Below are 12,243 nucleotides of genomic sequence, written 5' to 3'. Positions count from 1 at the left end.
TGGGGACTCTGACATCAGGCCCCCCTGGTTCACAGGTCCCATAGCAGTTGAGTGGCCTGCCGCCATTGGTGGTACGCCACTGCCTAAAGGGGTTCTCCAAGATATGTAATAAAATAAATAAATCAAATAAATAATGCACATTTGAATATTAAACATTTTTCTAAATATAACATGGCAACTGCCAGGACAGGCAGTAGGACAGGCTGCGTGAAGCATGAGACAGACGCACTAAAACTGTCAGGCGACTGAGATGAATGTTCATTATTAGTGATGCGCGAACATGCTCGCCACTGCTTGGTACTCGCCCGAGCATCACGGTGCTCGACAAGCTCAGCACTCAGCGAGTATTTCCGGGTTGATCGGTGGGGAACTCGGGTCCCCTCCCTGCATGTTTGGCGCTCTTTAGAGAGCCAATGAACATGCAGGAATTGCCTGCCACGCACTGTAATGCCGTAGCCATGTTTGTTGTGGCATTACAGTGATTGGCTGGATGCACAGCGTCATCAGGTCTATATAGGACCTGATGCTGCTATGCTGGTCACAGTCTAACCTGGAAACAGTCAGAATAGGGAGAGGTGCTGCTGAGTCAACGAGAGATTTGCTTGTTTATAGTTAGTATAGGTATTTCCCAACATATATATATATATATATCTATATGAACTAACAGTCCTTCTCAGGACTAGTCCAGCTACATATAATCAGTGTTAGGCAGGTTGTGTATGTGGCAGACTGCAGTGCATATATAGCGCAAAAGGGTCCATTGAACGTCCTGTCTGCTGCTGCTGTAATAATTAGAGATATTTGTAATTTGAACTGAACATGGAAAATATTGGCCTCCTTTTCCATTCTTTTGCAGTATGTCAGTCAAGCTGTTCACACTAGCTGTCTGTGAAGAATAGTATTAGTAAATTACAGGCCTGCTATTTAAAACTGTGGTTCTCTGTCAGACATATCACCTATAACAGTGTTCCAAAATCTGCCATTTCTGTCTTCCATTTTGTTGCAGTGTGTTGGTCAAGCTATTCACACTAGGTCTCTGTGTAGAATAATATAATAATAAGTAAATTACAGGTCTGCTATTTAAAACCGTGGTTCTCTGTCAGACGTATCACATATAACTGCATTCCAAAATCAGCCATTTCTCGTGAACGTGGAAAATATCGTCCTCCATTTAAAATGGGCAAGGTGCGTGGCAAGGGATGGGGAAGTGGACGTGATGGTGCATGCAGAGGCCGAGGACGTGGCCGTGGGCAAGCTGAAATTGTGCCACAACAAACACCCACATTTTGTCACTCGACCTTCCTGTCCCAATTAATAGGGGACTGCAGTACACCACTATTGAACCCAGAGCAGTGTCAAAAGATTGTTCACTTGGATAGCAGATAATGTTCCAATCACTTTGCCACCACCACCACCCTGTCTTCTACACGGTCAAGTCTCAGTAGCCGTGAGTTTGGTCCGCATATTCCTCACCCTGATCACCCTTCCTCCTACCATGTTGAGTGCCCGAAGACAACTGATCCCACACTTGGACACTCAGAAGAGCTTTTCACTTTTCCATTTGTAGATTCGGGCCTCTCGCCTGGCCAAACAAACACAAAAGCAATCCATCAGAGGCAAGGGAACACTGTCAAAGTTCTGGGACAGTTTTCTCAGACCCTCCCATCGCACAGGGGCTGAGGTGCGGGGTACTCTTCCAAGGAGGGAAAAGTTTCGGAAGATGGTGAGGAAATACCTTGCCGACTGTACCAACGTCCTCCGTGATTCCTCTGTGCCTTATAATTATTGGGTATCCAAGCTGGACACATGGCATGAACTGGCTCTCTATGCCTTGGAGGTCCTGGCCTGCCCTGTCGCTAACGTTTTGTCAGAGTGGGTTTTTAGTGCCACTGGTAGAATTATAACCGATAGGCGCATCCGCCTGTCAACTGAAAATGCTGACCGCCTGACTCTTCTAAAAATGAGCAAGGGCTGGATTGGGCCAGACTTCTCAACACCACTGAATGATAGCAGCGTAAAATAAACTCAAATACAGTGTCTTTTTTGGGAGGTCTAACTCTATTCCCATGCACCTGTCTTCACACCCAGACATGAGTCTATTTGCACTTGTCCTCCTCCTTCTCCTCATCCTCATTCTCCACATCCTCCTCCATATCACCACCATATCTACCATATCACCACATCTACGTCTCTTGCAAGGGACATTGGAGTTCCTCCAAATTTTTGGCAGTCGTTGTATTCACTTCATAGACAAACAGTATGGGAGACCCACTCCTTTTTGCTGGGAACATGTCATACTCATTACTGTAGCCCAGCTCCATGTGTATGTAAATTGTTAGTAGGGTTTTTCCTAAATTATGGCAGCTGTTGGACTCTCTGCATACCTTATAATTGTATAGCAGACCCTCTCCTTTTTAATGGGAACATGTCGTACTCATTACTGTGGCCCAGCTTTATGTGTCTTTAAATTGTTAGCGAGATTTTTACCAAATTTTGGCAGCCCTTGCAGTCACAGCATGGGCATTACCACTATAGGAGACCAACTCCTTTATAATGGCCACATTTTTTTTACTGAGCCCCTCTTCTATATCTCTTCAAAGGGGTATTGGGGTGCATCCAAATTTTTGGCAGCCCTTGCAGTCACTGCATATGCAATAACAGTATAGGAGACCCCCTCTGTAATAATTGGAACAACAAAGCATAGCCGACTGCTGGCCCTTTAAAAATAGTAAGGCTGTAAAAATAGTGTTTGTGACTTTCACAATCCCTCCTTCATAAATGAAACAGGATGTGTCTGATGATGTTTCACACACCACATGGCCAGATAAGGTTGTAAAATGTTAAAATGACATTTCCCGATGAATTTATTTGTCACGGTTGAAAGCAATGCAAAGGGGAAAAACGCATCAAAAACGCTACGTGTGAACATAGCCCAAAGGTGTGGAGGAGCATTTTTGTTTTTGATTATTTATTTTGTCTATGTATAAGTCATTACTCAGGAAAGGATGTTCCTTAACATATTTCCGAGGAAATTCAATTTTGGTTTCATTTTTGTATGTTTTATTGTGAGTCTGTAAAAGTGGCGTAATACCTCTGACAACATTGTTGACAGCAGTGACCTGGTCAGAAATGCTTCCAGGGGTCTTTCCCATGCTGTTCCCATGTCATTTGAGCACTGTTCCCATTGATTTGGGCAATTTTTAGGCCCTCTACAGACTGCCAGGGGGGCCGCCAGAAAAATGCTCGAGTTTTCCATAGACTTACATTGGGCTCGTTACTCAGACCAAGCACTCGAGCATTCCAATTTGCTCGACCCGAGCAACGAGTACCAAAGCATCTTAGTGCTTGCTCATCAATATTCATTGTCAGTCAGCTAAAGAAATGTGCTTAACTTCTCCTTTAGTTCAGCTCCACTCAGTGTCCTGTCCGGTTGACTGCACAGAGGAATATGCGTTCATGATGCCTGACAGGATGCTACTCTGACAGAGGTTTGCCTCATGCTTCACGCAGCGCAACCTATTCCTACTGTGCGTCCTCTGAGATCTAGGATGGAGTGTGATTGATGGTAGCTGCCATTTTGGAATCCTGACACAGTGCAGCATATAAAACATACCTTTTTGCTATGAAAAGGAATTTAGAAAAATATTTAATATTTAAATGTGTATTAATTTTAAAATTAAATGTGTATTTAAATTTAAATGTGTATTAATATTGTATTACTTTATTTTAGTACATTTCTCGGAGAAGCCCTTGAACCCTTTTCTGACGTGGGGCGTATTAATACGTATCTGTGGCCGGGGCCTATTGGGCCAGATATGTATTAATATGCCCTGGCGATTGCGCCCGCACAGAGGCTGTGCTGGCACGATCACTGCCAATTGTCAGCTGATTGTCACAGCTGACACCCGGTACTATGTGCACATTAACCTCCGAAATGCTGCAATCGAAATCGATCGCAGCATTCTGGGAGCAAGGGGAGGTAAGCGCCACTTACTTACCTCTTCTCCGGCGTCCCGCGCTGTCTGTGCGGAGTCCCGGTAGTTTTTCATGGTGACCCGATGTCCTCATGATGACATCCGGGTCACCAGACAGCAGGAAGTTACTTTGATCATGCGCAGTGCGCGATCAAAGAAACTTCTGCCTGTGCAGTGCTGACAGGCTGTATAGCATAGAGATGCTGCTGCATCTCTATGCTATATAAGCGATCAGCCTGTAAAATGTGAAAGTCCCATAGTGGGTCCAAGTGTAAGAGTAAAAAAAGGTATCAGAATGTGAAAAAAAGGTAATAATATATATATAAAAAAAAAAAATTATACTGTACCCATAAATAAATATTATTATGAAAAAAAAACAACAAACCAATAAAAGTACACATATTTAGTATTGCCACATCTGGAACGACCTAACTTATAAAGCTGTCCCACTAATAAAACAAAGCAAAAAAACTATGCTTTATCATCATACAGCCAAACAAAAAATGGAATAAAACGCGATCAAAGAGACGAATGTAAAAAAAAAAAAATGGTACCGCTGAAAACTTCATCTTGTCCCGCAAAAAACAAGCTGCCATACAGCTCCATCAGCCGAAAAGTAAAAAAGTTATAGTTTTCAGAATAAAGCGATAAAAAAAAATATTTTTTTCTATAAAATAGTTTTTATTGTGTAAAAGCGGCAAAACATAAAAAAACTATATAAATGTGGTACCTCTGTAAACATACTGACCCAAAGAATAAAGCTGTCTTATCAATTTTACCACACGCGGAATGGCATAAAAAAAGCAAAAAAAACAATTCCTGAATTGTTGGTTTTTGTTTATTCTGCCTCCCAAAAATCAGAATAAAAAGCGATTAAAAAATATCACGTACCCGAAAATGGTACCAATAAAAACGTCAACTTGTCCCGCAAAAATCAAGCCATCACATGACTCTGTCGGTCAAAATATGGAAAAATTATAGGTCTCAAAATATGAAGATGCAAAAACTAGTCTTTGAAAAAAAAGGGTTTTTTAGTGTGTGACAGCTGTCAATCATAAAAAACCGATATGAATCTGGTATCGCTGTAATCACACTGACCCAAAGAATAAAGTCATCTAATCACTTATACCGCATGAGGAAAGGCGTAAAAAATAAACTTTAGGGTTAGGGTTGTGCTAGGGTTAGTGTTGTGGTAGGTTTAGGATTAGGGTTGTGCTAGGGTTGTGCCAGGGTTGTGGTAGGGATGGGGTTGGGGTTGTGGTAGGGTTAGGGTTGTGGTAGGGTTAGGGTTGTGCTAGGGTTAGGGTTGTGGTAGGTTTAGGATTAGGGTTGTGCCAGGGTTGTGGTAGGGATGGGGTTGGGGTTGTGCTAGGGTTAAGATTAGGGTTGTGCTAGGGTTGTGCTAGGGTTAGGGTTGTGGTAGGGTTCGGGCTGTGCTAGGGTTGGGGTTGTGCTAGGGTTGTGCTAGGGTTAGGGTTGTGCTAGGGTTAGGATTAGGGTTGTGAGATGGTTAGGGTTGTGCTAGGCTTAGGGTTGTGGTAGGGTTAGGGTTGTGCTAGAGTTAGGATTAGGGTTGTGCTAGGGTGTGTGGTCGGGATTTGGGTTGTGCTAGGGTTAGGATTAGGGTTGTGCTAGGGTTGTGCTAGGGTTAGGGTTGTGCTAGGCTTAGGGTTGTGCTAGGGTTAGGATTAGGGTTGTGGTAGGGTTGTGCTAGGGTTAGGGTTGTGGTAGGGTTAGGATTAGGGTTGTGCTAGGGTAGTGGTAGGGTTAGGGATAGGGTTGTGCTAGGGTTAGGATTAGGGTTGTGCTAGAGTTAGGGTTGTGCTAGGGTTAGGGTTGTAGTAGGGTTAGGGTTGTGTTAGGGTTAGGTTTGTTCTAGGGTTAGGGTTGTGCTAGGGTTAGGACTAGGGTTGTGTTGGGGTTGGGATTTTTTCAAAAGTAAAGAAAAAAAATGATGACAATATGGTGACTAGTTTTGAGCGTAAGTGCTCGCTACTTGAGTTTGCATCGGGTGCTCAGATATGCACCAAGTATCACGGGTGCTCAAGTGACATGCTAGAGTCTCAACCCCATATGCTTTGCGGCTGTTATATAGCCAAGAAAACCTCACGGGGATTTCCTGCCATGCACGAGCGATCCCCGCATGTTTTTTTTGGGTGTCTAATAACCGTGAAACATGCGGGGTGGGGACTCGAGCATCCACGTTACATGGTGCATACCCGAGTACCCGATGCAAACTAATATAGCAAGCATTTGCAATCAAGACTAAGGACAACTTATTCAATATGACGACCTAATGCTATCAAATTCTGTGTCATACCTCTGGGTTCAAAATGTTCACTATACCCCTTGATAAAATCCTTGAGAGGTCTTGCTTCCAAAATGGGGTCACTTGTGGGGGGGTTTCCACTGTTTAGGCACGTCAGTGGCTCTCCAAACGCGACATAGCGTCCGCTCTCGACTCCAGCCAATTTAGCATTCAAAAAGTCACACAGTTCTCCTTCCCTTCTGAACCCTGCCATGCACCCAAACAGTGCATTTTCCCCACATATGGGGTATCAGCATACTTAGGAGAAATAGCACAACAGTTTTTGGGGTTCACTTTCTCCTCTTACCCTTGTGAAAATAAAAAAATTGGGGCTAAAAGATAATTTTTGTGCAAAAAGTTAGATTTTTTATTTTCACGGCTCTACGTTATAAACTTCTGTGAAGCACCTGGGTGTTCAAGGTGTTCACAACACATCTAGATAAGTTCCCTGAGGGGTCTAGTTTCCAAAATGGTGTCACTTGTTTAGGCACATCAGGGGCTTCCCTAACGCAACATGGCGTCCGCTAATTATTCAAACAAATTTTATATTCAAAAAGTCACACAGTACTCCTTCCTTTCCAAACCCTGCCGTGCGCCCAAACAATGTTTTTTTCCCACATATGGGGTATTGGCTTACTCAGGAGAAATTGCACAACAAATTTTGGTCTCAATTTTTTCCTGTTACTATTGCAAAAGTAAAAAAATTGGGTCTAAAGTAACATTTTTGTGAAAAAAATAAATGTTAATTTTTTTCTTCCACATTCCAAAAATTCCTGTGAAGCACCTAAAGGGTTAATAAACTTCTTGAATGTGGTTTTGATCACCTTGAGGGGTGCAGTTTTTAGAATGGTGTCACTTTTGGGTATTTTCTGTCATAAAGACCCCTCAAAGTCACTACAAATGTGATGTGGTCCCTAAAAAAATGGTTTTGCAAATTTTGTTGGAAAAATGAGAAATCGCTGGTCAATTTTTAACCCTTATAACTTCCTAACGAAAAAAAATTTTGGTTCCAAAATTGTGCTGATGTAAAGTATACATGTGGGAAGTGTTATTTATTAACTATTTTATGTGACAAATCTCTCTGATTTAAGGGCATGAAAATTCAAAGTTTGAAAATTGCTAAATTTTCTCAATTTTTGCCAAATTTTCAATTTTTTCACAAATAAAGTCATATCAAATAAATTTTACCACTATCATAAAGTACAATATGTCACGAAAAAACAATCTCAGAATCAGTGGGATCCGTTGAAGCGTTCCAGAGTTATTACCTCATAAAATGACAGTGGTCAGAATTGTAAAAATTGGCCTGGTCATTAACGTGCAAACTATCTTCGGGGTAAACGGGTTATGAACCTAAATCAGACATTTTACTTGAAGGAAAAATTATACAAAACTACCGTATATACTGCATCCTGTATTTGTTCTTCTTAATTGATTATTTTTGGCCTTGAAAATACAACTCATCCATTGGATCAACATCCTCTATTCTGGCTGGATAGAAGTGTTCAATTTCAGTAAATGAGTACAGTTGTTTTACAATATAAGACAGGTAGAATTTGGTATTGATGTAAACCAATGATATATGTGTATAATTTATAAAGAGACAAGTTAACAAGACTATTTCAAAGGGGTTGTCTCAACTTCTTACATTGGTAAAATTGCAAGGTGCTTGTTAAATCAAACAGCTTTGCAATTTAATCCTTATTAAATATTTTCTCCGTTCTTAAGAACGGAGGGATTTTTAATTCTATTGTGTAGTTAGTTGCGGCAACCTCCTCATTCTAATGTAGGAGGCCAGTTTGCCATACAGCTTGCATGCACAGCCCTGAAGTTGGTCTGATCATGAGATCCAGCTAGGATCAGTGGCTCTGCGCTCCTCTGATGCTGCAAAGGCAAATCTGCCTCTGCTTGAAGCATCGGGGAGCATTCAGTAAAGACCAGCGGTGAGATCTTGATGCTGGTCTGAATTGTCAATCTTCAGGAGGGCAGGAAGTCAGGAGACAGAGGAGAGGTGCGCTCATGAATGAAGAAGATTCAAGATTACACAACCCTTTTTAAAACATTATCTTCTACATCTTGCAGGTTGCCAATTGTTGCTATGTACACGAAGTTTTTTATGAAATGTTATTCACATTACACAAAGGAGTAAGTGTCCAACTTTTTGTATATAATTTGTTGAATGAGAAAGTGAATACTGGTAAAGCAGAAACATACCTGCCTGAAGGTAAGGGTCTTTTACTTGGTACTCAACAAAATATATAATAGCTTTGTGTACATGTATGTAGATAGTGAAGGAAGTGTGTGTTTATATATGGTATATATTACTGCATTTAGCCTACAGTGTGTGACCCCTGGTTAAAATCTGGTTTTATAAAGTATACCCATTTACCACAGGAGGACACAAGCAGAAAAGGTCCCTGTGGAAGAACAGTGTCAGGGTGCTTTACAGTCCATCATTATGCAGAATTCTACCTGCTTTAGGGGAGAAAATGGGTCCCTTTAACTCTCAGGCGCCTGTGCAGCTGCACAGGTTGCAACAATGGTATGTCTGCCCCTGTCATCTGCCAATCCACTGCTGCTTGTCTCCTAGAACTGCCCAGGTCCCATGTCAGTCTTCAAGCTTCAACCACTGGCTGCAGTGGTGACCAACAGATGACTACTGCAGCCAGTGATTGGCTGCAGAGGTCATATGATCATTATACTATAACAGGATGTACAAAGTCAATCCATCACCACTGATCCTGTCATTGACTGCAGAGGTCACATATCTATATGAACAGAATACGATGTATAGAGCCAGTAGTCACACGTGGACTTGAGATCACTGCGATTACTTGCCACAATATTGACATGTTGATACTGCTGCAGACAATGATTGGCTTCAGTGGTCATATGCCTGTTCTTCCCGGAAGAGGAAGTTTGGAGGCAGAGACTTAAGCAGTGCAGGAAAGGAGTAGCAGTAGATCAGTAGGAATGTTTAATTTCTCATCATACTGCGATCTCCTTAAGAAAATTATTATAACAATGCAAATAACATTACAGTCAGAGCAATATATTTCTTTGCATTTTTGGACTGGCCCAACAGGGTACCATTAGATCCTCTGATAGACTTTAAGGGGTTTAAATATATACATTTTATTCCACAGACCTGCCAAGGTTAAAAATATTAAATGAAATGTTGCTCACCCACCAATGCTCCATCACTAGCTTTCTGCTGCTACCTTTGTAGTTTGTTGTCTAGCTGTGACGTCACGACATCAGCACTAGAGATGAGCGTTGTTCTACTCGAACTGTTCGCCAATCTCAAATTCGAGCTGTTTTGGGCGGTGTTCGAGCCGTTCGGCGAACACGAACAATTTGAGAAAAATTCGGCTGTTCGAGGTTATGTTCGATAACTGTTCGTGCACCAAAATCATAACTGGATTTTTTCTCAGTAATGATGAAAATTAATGTTAATACGCAGTTTGAGTGTACAGCGGGGTGGGGGGAGGGGCAGGGGATGGATCTCTGCAGGAACAATGAAGATCTCCATTTTTTTTTCTCTTTCCCGCATTTGCAGTGGGGAGGTGCAATCTGTCAGCCTATCAGCAGCGCACACACGGAGCGAAGTGCTTTTTTTCACACAAGCAAGGGCATGTGTCATTGGCAGTGTATGTCACATGTCCTTGCCCTATAAGACCAAGCCATTTTCCCCGTCGCCACCATTTTCTCACTGCTGCAGCTGCGTGTTAGACGGCACCGCTGTTGCTGTGTGCGCTATACCTTGTTAATTTCAAGCCAATTTTCGCACAAATCTATAGATAGCTTGGGAGTAGGGAATAGTTGTGATTGCAGTCCTTTTAAGGACTAGGTTACAGCATTTCCTACGACTTTTATCAGGCAGGTCTGTGCTCTTAAATAGATAGATTGTGGGAGTAAAGACTAATTGTAATTGGAGTCCTTTTCAGGACTAGGTTACATCAGTTCCTATCAGTTTTTGCCAGGCAGGTCTGTGCCAGTGCTGTGCAAGTTTTTTTCACAGCATTTGGCTGAATCTAGCAAAGCTAATCCTTTTTGGCCTATTGGAGAGTGTGTTAGTCAGTGGAGTAGCCTATCTGTGTTGCAAGATATACCACCTGTGTATAGAATACCAATTTTTTTACTGCACCTAGTGAAGTAAAATCTTTTGGGCATAGCATCATTCTATTAGTCCGTCTATACTGACCTCCATCAGGTTGCAAATTGAATATAATTTTTTTCTGCATCTAGCTCTGAAAAAATATTGGGCTTCTAGCTGTGTGTGGGACTTGTTCTATTAATCCATCTATACAGACCTCCATCAGGTTGCAAACTGAATATATTTTTTTCTGCATCTACCTCTGAAAAAATATTGGGCTTCTAGCTGTGTGTGGGACTTGTTGTATTAGTCCATCTATACTGACCTCCATCAGGTTGCAAACTGAATATATTTTCTTCTGCATCTACCTCTGAAAAAATATTGGGCTTCTAGCTGTGTGTGGGACTTGTTCTATTAATCCATCTATACAGACCTCCATCAGGTTGCAAACTGAATATATTTTTTTCTGCATCTACCTCTGAAAAAATATTGGGCTTCTAGCTGTGTGTGGGACTTGTTCTATTAATCCATCTATACAGAACTCCATCAGGTTGCAAACTGAATATTTTTTTTTCTGCATCTACCTCTGAAAAAATATTGGGCTTCTAGCTGTGTGTGGGACTTGTTCTATTAATCCATCTATACAGACCTCCATCAGGTTGCAAACTGAATATATTTTTTTCTGCATCTACCTCTGAAAAAATATTGGGCTTCTAGCTGTGTGTGGGACTTGTTCTATTAATCCATCTATACAGACCTCCATCAGGTTGCAAACTGAATATATTTTTTTCTGCATCTACCTCTGAAAAAATATTGGGCTTCTAGCTGTGTGTGGGACTTGTTCTATTAATCCATCTATACAGACCTCCATCAGGTTGCAAACTGAATATATTTTTTTCTGCATCTACCTCTGAAAAAATATTGGGCTTCTAGCTGTGTGTGGGACTTGTTCTATTAATCCATCTATACAGACCTCCATCAGGTTGCAAATTGAATATAATTTTTTTCTGCATCTAACCCAGCCAATAGTTTTGGCCTAATACCACAGTTTGGCCACTCAGCTCTGCTCGGTTCCCATCCATTGTTTTTTTGTGCAAACAACTCCAGAGTTGTGAATTAGTTAACCACCAAAATGAGTGGAAAAAGGCCTGCTGCTGGTGGAAAGGGGAATAGGCGTGTTGGGAAGGGGAAAAAAGGTTGTGTCCGTGGGGTAGGTGTTAAAGCAACAGTAACATCTGCAGAAGAAAGACCATCTTCCAGCCAAACTAAAATGTCTACTTCTTTTAGCGGACAATGTGAAAAGATCCCTTTCTTACGGCCATGCCAATCGCTACAAATTCCAGATGAGGCACAAAAACAGCAGGTGCTTCAACGGATATCAAGTGCTCCTTTAAGTGGGCTCACCTCCACATCAACTTCAACATCACAAATACTCCAGTCCTCAAAGGTGTCACCCCAATCGCACTTGCTTCCTCACAGCTCCCAAATCTCCAGCTGCCCGTCTGAGTATGAGGTAGAACAGATGGTTGAGTCTGCAGAGCTGTTTACTCATACTATAGCCTGGGAATCAGAGGTCGACTCCAGCGCTTCTGTGAATCCAGACGAGGAAATGATCGGCACTGATGCCCAGAATCTTTATGAGTCGGATCTAGGACCAGACCCAGAAGGTTCTGACCATAATGTAGACCCTCATTCCCAAACTGTAACTCCTGTTGGTGGAGACAATGAGGAAGACGATGATAAGACTCAAATACCTGATTGGAGCGACAACTTTAGTTTTTTGTCAGGGCAGGAACAGGTTGGCTCTGAGGACGACGGGTGTGATAACGCACAGGGTGATGATGATGAGGTTGGAGATCCCACTT

At 42.0% G+C, this 12,243-nt stretch overlaps 1 protein-coding gene across 3 annotated transcripts in view; it reads left to right on the top strand.

Annotated features, from left to right (window-relative positions):
* LOC141228954 (interleukin-5 receptor subunit alpha-like) overlaps positions 1 to 12,243 on the top strand; it is a 231,413-nt gene that overhangs the window by 80,963 nt on the left and 138,207 nt on the right. For all 3 annotated transcript variants that reach the window (XM_073667367.1, XM_073667368.1, XM_073667369.1), the window contains one exon: positions 8,365 to 8,506. In XM_073667367.1, the coding sequence (XP_073523468.1) occupies positions 8,365 to 8,506 (142 nt within the window). The remainder of the gene's footprint in view (positions 1 to 8,364; positions 8,507 to 12,243) is intronic.

This window comes from Phyllobates terribilis, unplaced genomic scaffold (genome assembly GCF_046119375.1).
Source record: "Phyllobates terribilis strain yellow unplaced genomic scaffold, ASM4611937v1 Scaffold_2__4_contigs__length_985480577, whole genome shotgun sequence".
Classification (NCBI taxonomy): Eukaryota; Metazoa; Chordata; class Amphibia; order Anura; family Dendrobatidae; genus Phyllobates; species Phyllobates terribilis.
Note: the sequence above shows the minus strand (reverse complement) of the source record. Positions and strands in the feature narration are given on the sequence as shown.